Raw genomic sequence first — 11,737 nt, 5'->3', positions numbered from 1 at the left:
CACTTAGTGCTTCTTCACTGCCAGTATGCTGATATACTTGAGCCCTGTTATTTAGTTTTTCATATGTTTGAATTTTATAGTTCATTATTTTTCTGTGTTGGTAGTTTTTTTACTTGTACCTAAAGTTTTTTGTATGGTTACTTTTATTTTATACGTACACATGTTTTATTTTCAGTACTTTTATATGTAAACAGTATTTAGTTTCAGTACTTGTGTTTTGACACAAAAATAAAAAGTAAAACTAAATGTTATGTTATGATTATTTGCAAGTAGCAGTGTCTGTCTGGTTTGACATATTAAGCTGAATATGTACACAATAATCAGTTCAAAACAATAAACCAATAAATCAGATGTCATTGGTCTTGAATACACAATACGTAACTGCGAACTGGCCGTCGGAAGCAATGTGTATGTCCATCGTTAACAATCATAAACGTCGGTTCAACGCATCAGGGAGCAGTCGGTTAAGGTTTGGGGATTTCCCTATCGTTATCGTATCGTTTGGCAGTGTGCACCCGGCTTAAGAGTGACAATTCCAAATGTGACTTTTGTAACTGAATGAATAAATGAATGAATGAATGAATGTAACTTACTTTATCCTCGCGTGGCCGGAAAACGACTGAAAGTAAGTTGTGCTGTTTCCTGGCGTTGCCGATAACTGGCAGTCCTTATAGCACGTATGTTCTGTTTCATACACCTCGTGCCAGCTTACGAGTTGCCACGTATGTCACTTTGTGAGTGATCTTTTTTTCTGTATGGCTGAAAATTAAGATATATAACTCATTAGTGACCACTGGGTTGGAGCAATCGTCGTTAAGCGTCTTGCTCATTGAGCAAGCAAATATCTATCTCACTTTCCACATGTATAATGGGGTTTCATTCGTTTCAATTGTTTACAGAGTTTGCTGTATTGTTAAATCATAGTTTAATAATACAAACTATGGTTAAATAAATACGTAATTAAAGGCTCCTTTGTTATGTAATGTTTCTATGATTGTTACGCTTGGTTTCGCTCTAGTTGTTTTCATGATTCCACCTCAGACATAGACATTAGCCAACTCACATTAAACACATAGCGCATTGTCTGGCTTCGTTTTTCGTGTCGGTAGAGTCTTGTTTTCGGCAGTGAGGATTTATTCTGAATCAGGTGTTCCAGTCAAATTGCAGGTGGTGTAGAACTACAGTATATGACAACGATTCTTCATCGACACCTAACACTTAGATCTGTGTTCTAAATAAACTAGAGTGTTATCAGTACCCCGATCGTTGATTATACTATTTATGTTTCGTATACCGGCACGTTACAGATAAGCTTAATCTGAATTTGTAATGCGTCTTCAGGTTGCCTTGTATACTGCTTATACTAAAATTTAACACTGGCATTCGTTTTTATGGTCACCATTACCTGTTTCATTAATTAATATTTGTCTAATCTGTGAATTACACTACTGTAAAATAGTTTGCCACCAATATAAGTCTGGTTATTCGATGTTGGTATCTGTATTTTCCGCAACGCTTGTCTGATAATGAAAAGGAACAAACCCTTTTGCTTGTAGTTGTAATAAATTTTGCTTTCACCCATTTATGTCGATGTCATCAAACGAGGATAAACTTTAAAATGTTTTAGTTTATCGGATATTTTATGATAAAGTGTTGGGAAAACAGGGAATTAATAGTTCTTTTTAACACTAGTCCAGAGTTTCTTTTTAAGAGCTTGTATTTAATTTATAACAGGGAAATAGCTATTGAATGAAAGTAATTGGATATTATGGTTTTTTAATATTAAATACAAAAACAAACTAAATGTTTTTCTATATTCTATTCAAAATAAGAGTTTTTAATTTAACATGTAAGTCCACTAAAGCAGAGTTACAATTAAACTTGGATGTATACCAGATTGAACTTTCATTTTGGCGATAAGATGAATTAATATTATGAAAAAATGATAGGTTATCTAATATCTATTCTATTAATTGAACCAAAATATTCCTTAATCACAAACCATTGTATGCCAGTTGGCCTGTTTATACAATCATACTTGTAGCCTACTAAATATTATGTTCATTTAAAATGTTGGTTTAGCTAAAAAACTTTTTAACATTTATATTTTTTATTTTCCCAGAAAGACTCATTTATTCTGTATTGTTTGTTTTTTTGATGGATGGAGTGTGAAAAATGAACAATGTTTTACAAAAGTTTTCTCTAAAAGAAATACAGAAAAAAGCCTTTATTTGGATTGTACTTGCAAGCCTCATATTTCTTTTCTACTTATCACTGCAAGCAACAAATACTGGGTTTTCAGAAAAACCACTGACAAACAAAGCATCATCGACAAAAAAGTCAAATACAGTAAGCAGTGCAAATAATGTGAAGCAGTTGGGTGTGGTTATTCCTTCAACGACACTGAATAACATCGGGCAACATGATTTGTCCGCAACTAAAGTTTTACCAATGGCAACAATTCAGACAAATATGAGCATTGCTGTTGATTTTGATATTAATAGCACAGATGTTATGGTGGTTCTGCACATGCAAAAGACAAGTGGCTCTACTTTTGGCAGACATTTAGTCCGTGACTTAGAACCTCCATTCACGTGTGAATATGTACAAAAAAAGATGTCTCTATGCCCACGCCCAAATGGGCAAGAGACCTGGTTATTTAGTCGTTTCTCAAGAGGTGATATCTTGTTATTAATTTTTTTAATAATGTTTTTTGTAGTTATGTTATGGCATACCATTTACAATAACAAGGTGTTCTGTTTTAAGACACATCTTGTCTGCTTACTAGTTTTGACTCTTTAAAAGTATATATATAATTATTTTTAAGGTGAATTGTTTATGTATGTTTCAAAATCTGGTTAACTCATAAGGGACCGTTGAGTTGTAGCAATAGTAATGTAAACCTTAAACCTATGTTTTCTTTTTCAAGGGGCTTACCAACAAAAAATTAAAATTTGTGTTTTGATAGATATGCTTAAATGTAACCTAAAGGTAGCATGGGCATTTCTATCAATACACAAATTTTCATTTTTCGTTGGTATGCCCCTTTAAGTAGATTCGTAGCCTATATATAAGATGTCAAGCTTTTGTTGTTTTGATCAGGATGGAGGTGCGGAGTACATGCGGGATGGACTTCACTCACAGAATGCGTTCCCCTTTTATTTCATGATCCAAAATTGGAACGAAGGTTATTATTAGTACAGTTTAAAAATTGACAAAAATTGTGTTTTTTTGACAATTTGCCATAATAGTTTTAAGTTTATCCTCTATATATCTGTCTTCTTATATCTAGGTATTTTTATATAACAGTCTTGCGTGAGCCAGTTGCAAGGTTTTTGAGTGAGTGGGGGCATGTGAGACGAGCAGCAACATGGGATCAACATAAGTTTTTATGCAATAAAGTTCAGACTCCACAAAAAGTGTGCTGGGGTGGTAAGTGTATTGATTCATAAAAAGCTTCATCAGTTTCTTGTTCACATAAAATCAATCGTGATAACATTTGTTTTAACGTAGGTACTCTGTTTTAAACACAATAATAATGAAATCAGTTCACTACTATGCTATTACTTACTTTAAAATTAAGGTCCTGGATTAATAGTGGTTTATATTGTTGATTGTTGTGTAAGTATAACAGTTACAAGATTCCAGATCTATCGAGAAATATGCATTGTTGGTATTTCCTCATTCCCTATCAAGGTTGACCGATTTTCAAAGCTTAGAATCCTTGTGTGTTAACAGAGAATGCTTATCAGCAGCTGTGTGATTTGTTTGAATTCTTAAAATTTTAAACAGCTACTATATTATTTTTGTTTCTTTTCGTACTGTTTAAAGACAGTTATTCTAGGTTTTGCAAATCACCTTTGCCCCTTATACTCAAACTAACTGAGTACTTATATACTTAATACTTAGTTATATCTTACTTACTACCACACTTTTTGTAAACTAGCCACAGCTTTCATTCCATTGCATTTTTTGGCAGAAGCCCTAGATTGGCGCAATGCCTCATTAGAGGAATTTATAAACTGTGACATTAACTTTGGAAGAAACCGACAAACAAGAATGCTTGCTGACTTGAAACTTGTGAACTGCTCAGCATTTGGTGATGAAGAACACGATAGAATTATGTTGAAAAGTGCCAAACACAATTTGATGGTGAGTGGTGACTGGAGCCTGTTGTAAGATATGGTAACTCAATACAAATTACAGACGAGTTTTATTTTTTGTGTTAATATCTGGACATATGGCATTTCTTAATAAAGTGCTTTTATATATGTGCCTTTCATGTAGAAAACATGTTAGCTCCAAGGTCCAAAATGATATACATTACTGTGGTTAGTTTCTGCTTAACATGACTGCTTTACAGGAAACCCATTGTCTTTCTCCATACACAGTTGTGGCTTTATTAGTCTTCTCTTTGACTCCCTCGACTTTCTGCCTAATGTATCTATTACAAGAAACCTTTTGTGTTTTAAAATTAAGTCACTTTATTTTTCTTACAGTCAATGCCGTTCTTTGGCTTGGCAGAAAGGCAAGTTGATTCTCAAGCTCTTTTTGAACAAACTTTTGGCATAAAGTTTACAAAACAATTTGTTGATAAGTCAGAAACTCATGTGTCCAACATTGTTCTAGATGAAGAAGTTTCAGATAAAATCAGGAAACTTAATCATCTGGTAAGATTTTTAAGTAGTATATATATACCACGTGTTTTAAGATAAAAAAATATAAACTTGAATATTTATGGATGATGCGTAACCTTTGAGGTCCCCTAATAATGTCTGCAAACACTTTGTAAATAGGTATGTATGGCATTGCCAACGGCCAACAAATTGTAGAGGGCGAAACCAACTTATGTATCTGATACCATAGTTCAGGGGTTATGTTACCAACTGATACTGAGTTCTATGCTGAATGCTGCTATCTGTGTATATCCTGATGCAACACACTCAGCGGACATTGATTCAAGGGGATTGTCCAACTTGTCAGCTTTTAAACAATTAACCTCAAAGTTCCATAGGTAGTAACTCAGGCACAATAAGCATGATATAAGACATCTGTGTTATAATGACTTTCCTTTCATCACCGCATAGGATAAATAGGCACCATTTAATTAAACATTTTTTACAGGATGTGCAGCTGTATAAATATGCAAAAGAAATATTTGCGAGACGTTATGAACGAATTCGTAAAGACAAGCAGAAGTAAACTCAATAGATGCATCACACCGCCTCTACTAACATACATCTTGCACTATTTTTCTTATTTTTGTATCTTAGTTCACTTAAAGTTGTTACTGTATTTCTTGTCACCGCCTTTTGTTGAACTAATCGGTGCTTAAAAAGCAAGGTTTAAAAAATCTTCTTCCTTTTACCTAGCTCTTCTGCAGCTGGTATTGACAGATTCATAGCTATACTTGGGCATGATGTATGCTACTTAGCTATACTTGGGCATGATGTATGGTAGTTACACATCGTTTTTTTCTACTTTTTACAGTATTATAAAATTATGTGTTGCTTCGTTTAATCTTATTTAGATTGTTATCTGCAGTTATAGCAAGTTGCATATTTGTTGCTTGTATTTTCGAAGCTTTTGAATTAACGTTGTTTGATTTGCCGCAAATCATTTACCCTTGCTTTTTCACTCGCCGACGTTGGTTTATATTTACCAACCCTGCAAAGTTCCATTTGGTTTAATGCAAAGTAGCTGTTGATGATGTTCATCACTGTTTATGTACAATGTACATGCTGCGCCAAAAACCTTCAAAAACTGAAAATATTGTTTGGTTCTTTTCCACCTTCTATTTTAAAATAGGCAAAAATTCTGAACAGTGGAGTCAAAATGTATTTCAATGACTAGGAGCGTTCCAAATAGGTGCATCAAGTTCCATAGGTGATTCCCGAAATGTTTTTAATGAGCTTGCTATTTCTATGAAAAGCCTATTTGGCGCGAAAGTGTAAAATAAACAAAACAAAAAAGTCGAAGGTAGAGGTTTTCGCCTTCACTTTAAAACGGAATAAACAGCCGTAATCGTGTTAAATATATAGACTTTGCAAAAAAAAACATATCGAAAACATTTTTCTGTCACTGTTATGTCAGTGCCGTCGGTTCCTTTTGTTAAAGGATGGAGTTTTGTTCAAACGCTGGGCGAAGGAACATATGGAGAAGTGAAATTGGCGGTAAATGACGAAAATACGGAAGCAGTGGCCGTTAAAATAGTGGAATTAAAGAACGCCACACATTTGATCACGTCGGTATGTTATTATTTCTGTTAACTAGAGTATTGCTTGTTATCAACTGAAGGAAACCATACATTAAAACTCTGTGGTTGTGAAGTGTGTATGTAATGCTTTGCAGTTGCTATTAAACATGTCTTCCCCGCCTTTGTGATCTGTTAGACAAAACGCAAGTTATTTATGGTGTATGTTATACATGCATTGATCCATATTATATCTTTCTTAATAAAGTCAAGCTATACCTTCTGTAATTTAGGTAGGCTATCTTCAACTTCTCATTTATCGATTAAATGTTGGGGGTTTGAGTTTTAAAACAGATTAGGAAGCGCTAATGTTTTCACCGCCATATCTTCCTGCAGCAACCCGTTGATTAACTAAACACTGGAATTGGTGGAATCTTAATAGTTTACACACTTAAATTTGTATTTAATATATTACCACTAGCAATAGTGTATCTTTTTAGCGGAAAATGGGACAATCCATTGACACCAATTGAAAGTAAAAAAACAGGGTAGACAAAACAGAGAAGACAAGTTTAGTTGCAACCATGCTGGGTTATATTACTTGTTACATATTCTTTCCACTTAACTGTTTCGTCAAAACCATTTAATTGATATAGGGCACTTATCCGATATTCCTTTAGCCAGTGTTGGCTGGCCAAAAAAAAGGTTACTTAGACCTCACTTAGACCCTCTTAATCCTTAAGTTTTAAACAAATAATTATACAGTGAAATCTAAGAAGTTTTAAATCAATTTTGTACTTGTCACCTGCTGAAGTAATATTATTACAATAATACGCACTTGTCAAAAATTGTACACATTAGAAGCATTAAAAAAAATCTGTTAAAAAATATGGTTGTAATCCTTCTTTTACCTTCTCCAATGATGCTTTAAAATTGTGTTTTGACTACAATTCTAGATTAAAAAAGAAATTGCCATTCATAAAATGCTGCAACACGAAAATGTGATCAAGTTCTATGGAACAAGAAAGGAAGGGGATTATCAATATATCTTCCTTGATTATGCAAAAGGGGGAGAACTCTTTGATCGCATTACACCTGATGTAGGCATGCCCCAACACCATGCACAGTGCTTCTTTCGGCAGCTCATTTCAGGTATTATGAATATTGATTATTGACCACTCAGGCCTTATGAAACTTTTGTTTGAAACTTTTATATAGGGAAAGAATATTTGAATATTTTATATAAACATGGTGCATCAAACAACAATGGCTTACCGGTTAATATATGTTTCAAACACTTTTTAGGTCAGTTAAAGGCAATACAATTTTAAACAATATGTATATTTGCACTAAAATGCTCTTACAAAACTGGTAATATTTAAAAATAAGTCTAATAAGTTGGAAAATACATTTGCCAATATAGTAGAAACCAGATAATTTAAAAAATGCAGTTACACATCAACAGTTCTTAATCCAGTACAAGCTTTATAACTTATGAATTACATGCTTTCCATATACAGGAGTTGAATACTTACATTCTTTGGGTATCACACATCGAGATATTAAACCAGAGAACATTTTACTCAATGAAAATGAAGTTTTAAAAATTGTTGATTTTGGTTTTGCAACCGTGTTTCGCTATAAAGGTAATTAGTAGTATATCTTAATTTAAAACCTTTAACACTGTTTAAAGGCTACATTACAATGTGTAGCAACTAGCAACCACGATTTTATAATATACATTTGTTATATAAGATACTTAAATCTTTCTATTTTTTAGTTAAAATACAAATATATATATAATTGAAATTGACATTTTAATTGATTATAATATGAAATTTGGTAAAAATAAATGTAAGTGATTAGTAACGCCATATTACTATTGTACTTCTGTACTTATATGATCATATCTATTTATCATTAACATTTTCTCGATGCACCTAAAGGTATAGAAAGGAACGTAAATCAACAATGTGGAACCCCACCATATGTAGCCCCTGAAGTGATGCAAAATAAACCTTACAAAGCTGAACCTGCAGACATCTGGTCTTGTGCTATTGTTCTTGTAACAATGCTTGCTGGTAAGTCCATGAACTGCAAACCTTATGTTTAAATCGTATAATTTCTAATTCTGATATAGTCTGTGTGCTGATTTCACTATTTATTGTGGTGATTTTGTTGCAATACATTATTTATAAGCCACAATATAGCTGGCTTTAGCTGCAGTTGTATGTATAAACATTGCGACTGGCATGGTGGTGCAATATAATATAATGTAATGTAAATAGATTTAATATTATATCACTAATTATATACACAACAGGTGAATTGCCATGGGATAGTCCATGCCTAGGATGTGAGGAGTATGCTAACTGGTTAGAACACCACATCGAATTTTCTCCTTGGACAAAAATTGGGACAGCACCTCTTGCTTTGTTGCGCAAACTGTTAACTGCATCAGCAAGTGACAGATACACAATAAGTGACATCAAAAAGGATCGGTACAAAATTTCATTTTACTTACTAAATATTTCTTACAGGTTACAGATTTACTGTGTCCTTGGACAAGACACTTAACGACAATTGCTCCAACCGAGTTTTTATTAAGGGGTTGTCTCAATTGTCAGCCATACATAAATAACAATTAACCACAAAGTTTAATACATGTTATTTTGTAAGCGGGTCTGAGATATAAAATAAAACACCTGTGTTATTTATTGACTGTGGTTTTCCCGTCATGCAAGGATAAAGCAAGTTACATTCTTCATTTCAATGCCACAATTAAAAATTGACAATTCAAAATATTAAAATAAACATCGTAATGTTATGAAAATAAACTGTAAACATCCTGTAGACTCTCATTGCTAGTTACTTGCTTGTTGCTGATGGTCAACTCTCTTAGTTGGTCAGATTTGAACTAACTTTTTTTGGTAACTTTTAACTTTTTATTTTGAATACACAGATTTGAATTGTCGGCTTTAAATCTAAGCCTTTCCACTAACAACTTTGTAATTAAATTGATAATGTAACTGATACAAATTTGTTTAACATAGGTGGTACAAGAAGCAATTACAACAGAAACGCCGTCTCTCCTCCCCTGTTGGTTCACCATTTACAAAGAAGGGAATGGTGGAATATGAAAATGCAGTTCGTGGAAAAAATGAAGTTCAGGTAAAATCGGAATGTGTGTTTTATTTAATTTTTCTAAATTGTATGTGACTGGTGATGCGCTGGTCACTGGTTTTAGTTCATATCATTTTATTTATGAGTTAAAAAAAGTTGAAGGTCACAAAGTAGGTTACAAAAATACCCTTTAACACTCTTACATTCAATAATGTTTAGATATCTGCTTCCCAGCCTGAACCTGGCTTGGTTGGACCTGGTGTTTCTGACGATTCTGTTGGTAGTCTTTTACATGTTAGCTTATCTCAGGTCAGTAACATCATGTTTTAAATTGAATTCTACCTTTGACAAACACGGTCAGTTACATAAATTGCTGCTATGAATATTGCTTATGTGTATTTTTATATTAGTAATTTAACTCTTATTTTCTCCCTTTAAAGTAAAATACAGTGATAATATAATTCTAATTTTGTTCATTTTCTTTCAGCCTGATCAGTCAACAAGCATGTTGGTGAGCACGCAATTCCTCAGTACTCCATGCAGCTCACAAACTGCCCTACAACGTTTGGTGAAGAGAATGACTCGATTCTGGAGCTGCAAGAACACATGTGACACATTAAACACAATTAAGGCCGTCTGCAAACAACTAGAGTAAGTTAACTCCCAAAATTTCTGCTTCCAATTTTTATTATCACCATTTTTGTAGGTATTCTGTAAAACAACCAACTTCTATGGAGCTGACAATCATCACTAAGGATCGTAGGTTACGGCGTTTAGTTTTTAAAGTGTTTGTTTACCCTGGTGCCTCTGAGATTGCTAACGTTGAGACCAGTACACAATTCACGCTTGTGGATGTCCGGTTGTCTCAAGGGGACGGGTTGGAATTTAAACGGTGTTATGACGAACTGAACAAGCGTTTAATTGACATAGTGCAAAAGCTAGTACCCACTTGGGCAATGCCAACTTTAAACAAAGGCTGAGCCGATGAAGGACTCGTCAACGCATCTTAGATAGTTTGAATGCACTTGGCATGGGCTTGCCATGAAGGAATACAAACCTCGTTCATATTCGTTTTATATTAACACCTGTAATGTATCTTCTGCTTGGAATTTCATTATTTATCTTCTTTCACAACAGCACGACAAACCAACTATAACCCCAATAAAGTTTCATTAACAAAGTTTTGATTTCCGCTAAGTTTTGTATGAGCATTCGAATTGCATTGATTTATCCTGCCTAATTAGTTGATTAGCAAGGTTTTTGCTGCACATATAGCGAGGTTAGTTTATGTTTTTGCCACCAATCGAAATGCTGTGGTATGTCTGTACTCCATACCAGAGCTATAGAAAATGTGTTTTTACGAGTCTGCTCTGTACGAGCGACAAAATTGATTCAGTAACTGAAGTACTTGGGTTATACAAGGACAACTAGTCATTCACACGTTAATATAAAGCCAAACCTAATCCTCCCATGTAGTTTAAATACTCGTCGTCTTCAGAGTTGACAAATATATACTATAGTTAAAACCAACGTCGAACCCAAAGTTGATATGGAGAAGCTCGGTAGGGCTACGAACAATTGAGTATGAAAACCTGCAAACAGATAAATAGAAAGTTGGAAAGCCTATGTATTGATCTGGTACAAGTTTATATGTCGTTAGTTTAAGTTACGAGATTGGATCATTCGAATCCACCCGCAAACGTGCAAAGACCAAACCCTATGTGAACAATAATGATTTATTCTACCACTCTTTATAATATTAAATCATTAAAATCATTTCACATTCATTAAGTGGAACCAGCGTCAATGAAGTAGTGTAGTGTTGGGCGCACCAGCGGTCTCCCCTGTTACCCCATTGTTACGGTTTGACCACTCGGTATTTCTATGGCATGTACATGTATGTATGTACAGAGTCGTATAAACACCGAGTAGTCCAACTGCCGTTTATGTGTGTCCAAAATAGAGCAAAAGTGGTGACTTTGACAATGGGTTTAAACGAACTTGTTAAGTTTTGTTTGTGTTTTCCTATTGTGGGAAGGTGTAAAACAGCTTCTATTTACCCTACCAAACATTTTTTAGAAAAAATGTATAAATTTAGCCGCATTAAATGACTAAAATGTCGCAAATCAACCGCTTCTAATTCTAATTTTTGACTTTTTTTGACACAGAAAACAAATAACACATGTTTTTTACATTTTTCAACCTTTAAATTTGTTTTTAGGCCCAAGTTTTTCTGTAATTTACCGAAAAACATACATTTTCCCTATACCTACTGTGTTATTTTGGACCCAAATTGCCGTTCAATTTGTGTTTTACGTAACAATGGGTTGGACTACTCGGTATTTCTATGGCTCTGTGTATGTAGTGTGTGATTTTGTCGAAACAACTGTAACGGTCACACGGCAAAATCAAACAAACATA

The 11,737-nt window shown here is 33.9% G+C and overlaps 2 protein-coding genes and 1 long non-coding RNA gene across 4 annotated transcripts; 2 read left to right on the top strand and 1 right to left on the bottom strand.

Moving 5' to 3' along the window:
• Positions 1-2,126: 2,126 nt before the first annotated feature.
• On the top strand, positions 2,127-5,770 carry LOC100182982 (heparan-sulfate 6-O-sulfotransferase 3-B). Of its 2 annotated transcripts, none has more exons than XM_009864097.3 (6): positions 2,127-2,677; positions 3,103-3,187; positions 3,293-3,432; positions 3,980-4,152; positions 4,500-4,670; positions 5,125-5,770. In XM_009864097.3, exons 1-6 carry the CDS (start codon positions 2,176-2,178, stop codon positions 5,200-5,202), a joined length of 1,149 nt encoding a protein of 382 aa, XP_009862399.1. In that variant the 5' UTR covers positions 2,127-2,175; the 3' UTR covers positions 5,203-5,770. The 2 variants fall into 2 exon arrangements, with proteins under 2 accessions (XP_009862399.1, XP_026690725.1); XM_026834924.1 differs by having other exon boundaries at positions 2,128-2,677; positions 3,310-3,432.
• Positions 5,771-5,943: 173 nt separating this feature from the next.
• Positions 5,944-10,496, top strand: LOC100185343 (serine/threonine-protein kinase Chk1). Its single transcript, XM_002132088.5, has 9 exons — positions 5,944-6,248; positions 7,150-7,345; positions 7,714-7,839; positions 8,140-8,274; positions 8,517-8,694; positions 9,247-9,364; positions 9,536-9,625; positions 9,804-9,967; positions 10,023-10,496. The coding sequence occupies exons 1-9, from the start codon at positions 6,087-6,089 to the stop codon at positions 10,294-10,296; spliced, it is 1,443 nt and encodes a 480-aa protein (XP_002132124.2). The 5' UTR covers positions 5,944-6,086; the 3' UTR covers positions 10,297-10,496.
• On the bottom strand, positions 5,987-7,155 carry LOC113474510. The gene is made up of 2 exons (XR_003396172.1): positions 6,473-7,155; positions 5,987-6,385 (listed from the first exon to the last, which is right to left on the bottom strand). It is a non-coding gene; the product is annotated as an uncharacterized LOC113474510 (long non-coding RNA).
• Positions 10,497-11,737: the final 1,241 nt, after the last annotated feature.

The sequence above is a fragment of the Ciona intestinalis genome, chromosome 1 (assembly GCF_000224145.3).
Source record: "Ciona intestinalis chromosome 1, KH, whole genome shotgun sequence".
Lineage (NCBI taxonomy): Eukaryota > Metazoa > Chordata > Ascidiacea > Phlebobranchia > Cionidae > Ciona > Ciona intestinalis.
The sequence above is the reverse complement of the archived record's forward strand: the minus strand, read 5'-3'. Positions and strand labels throughout refer to the sequence as shown.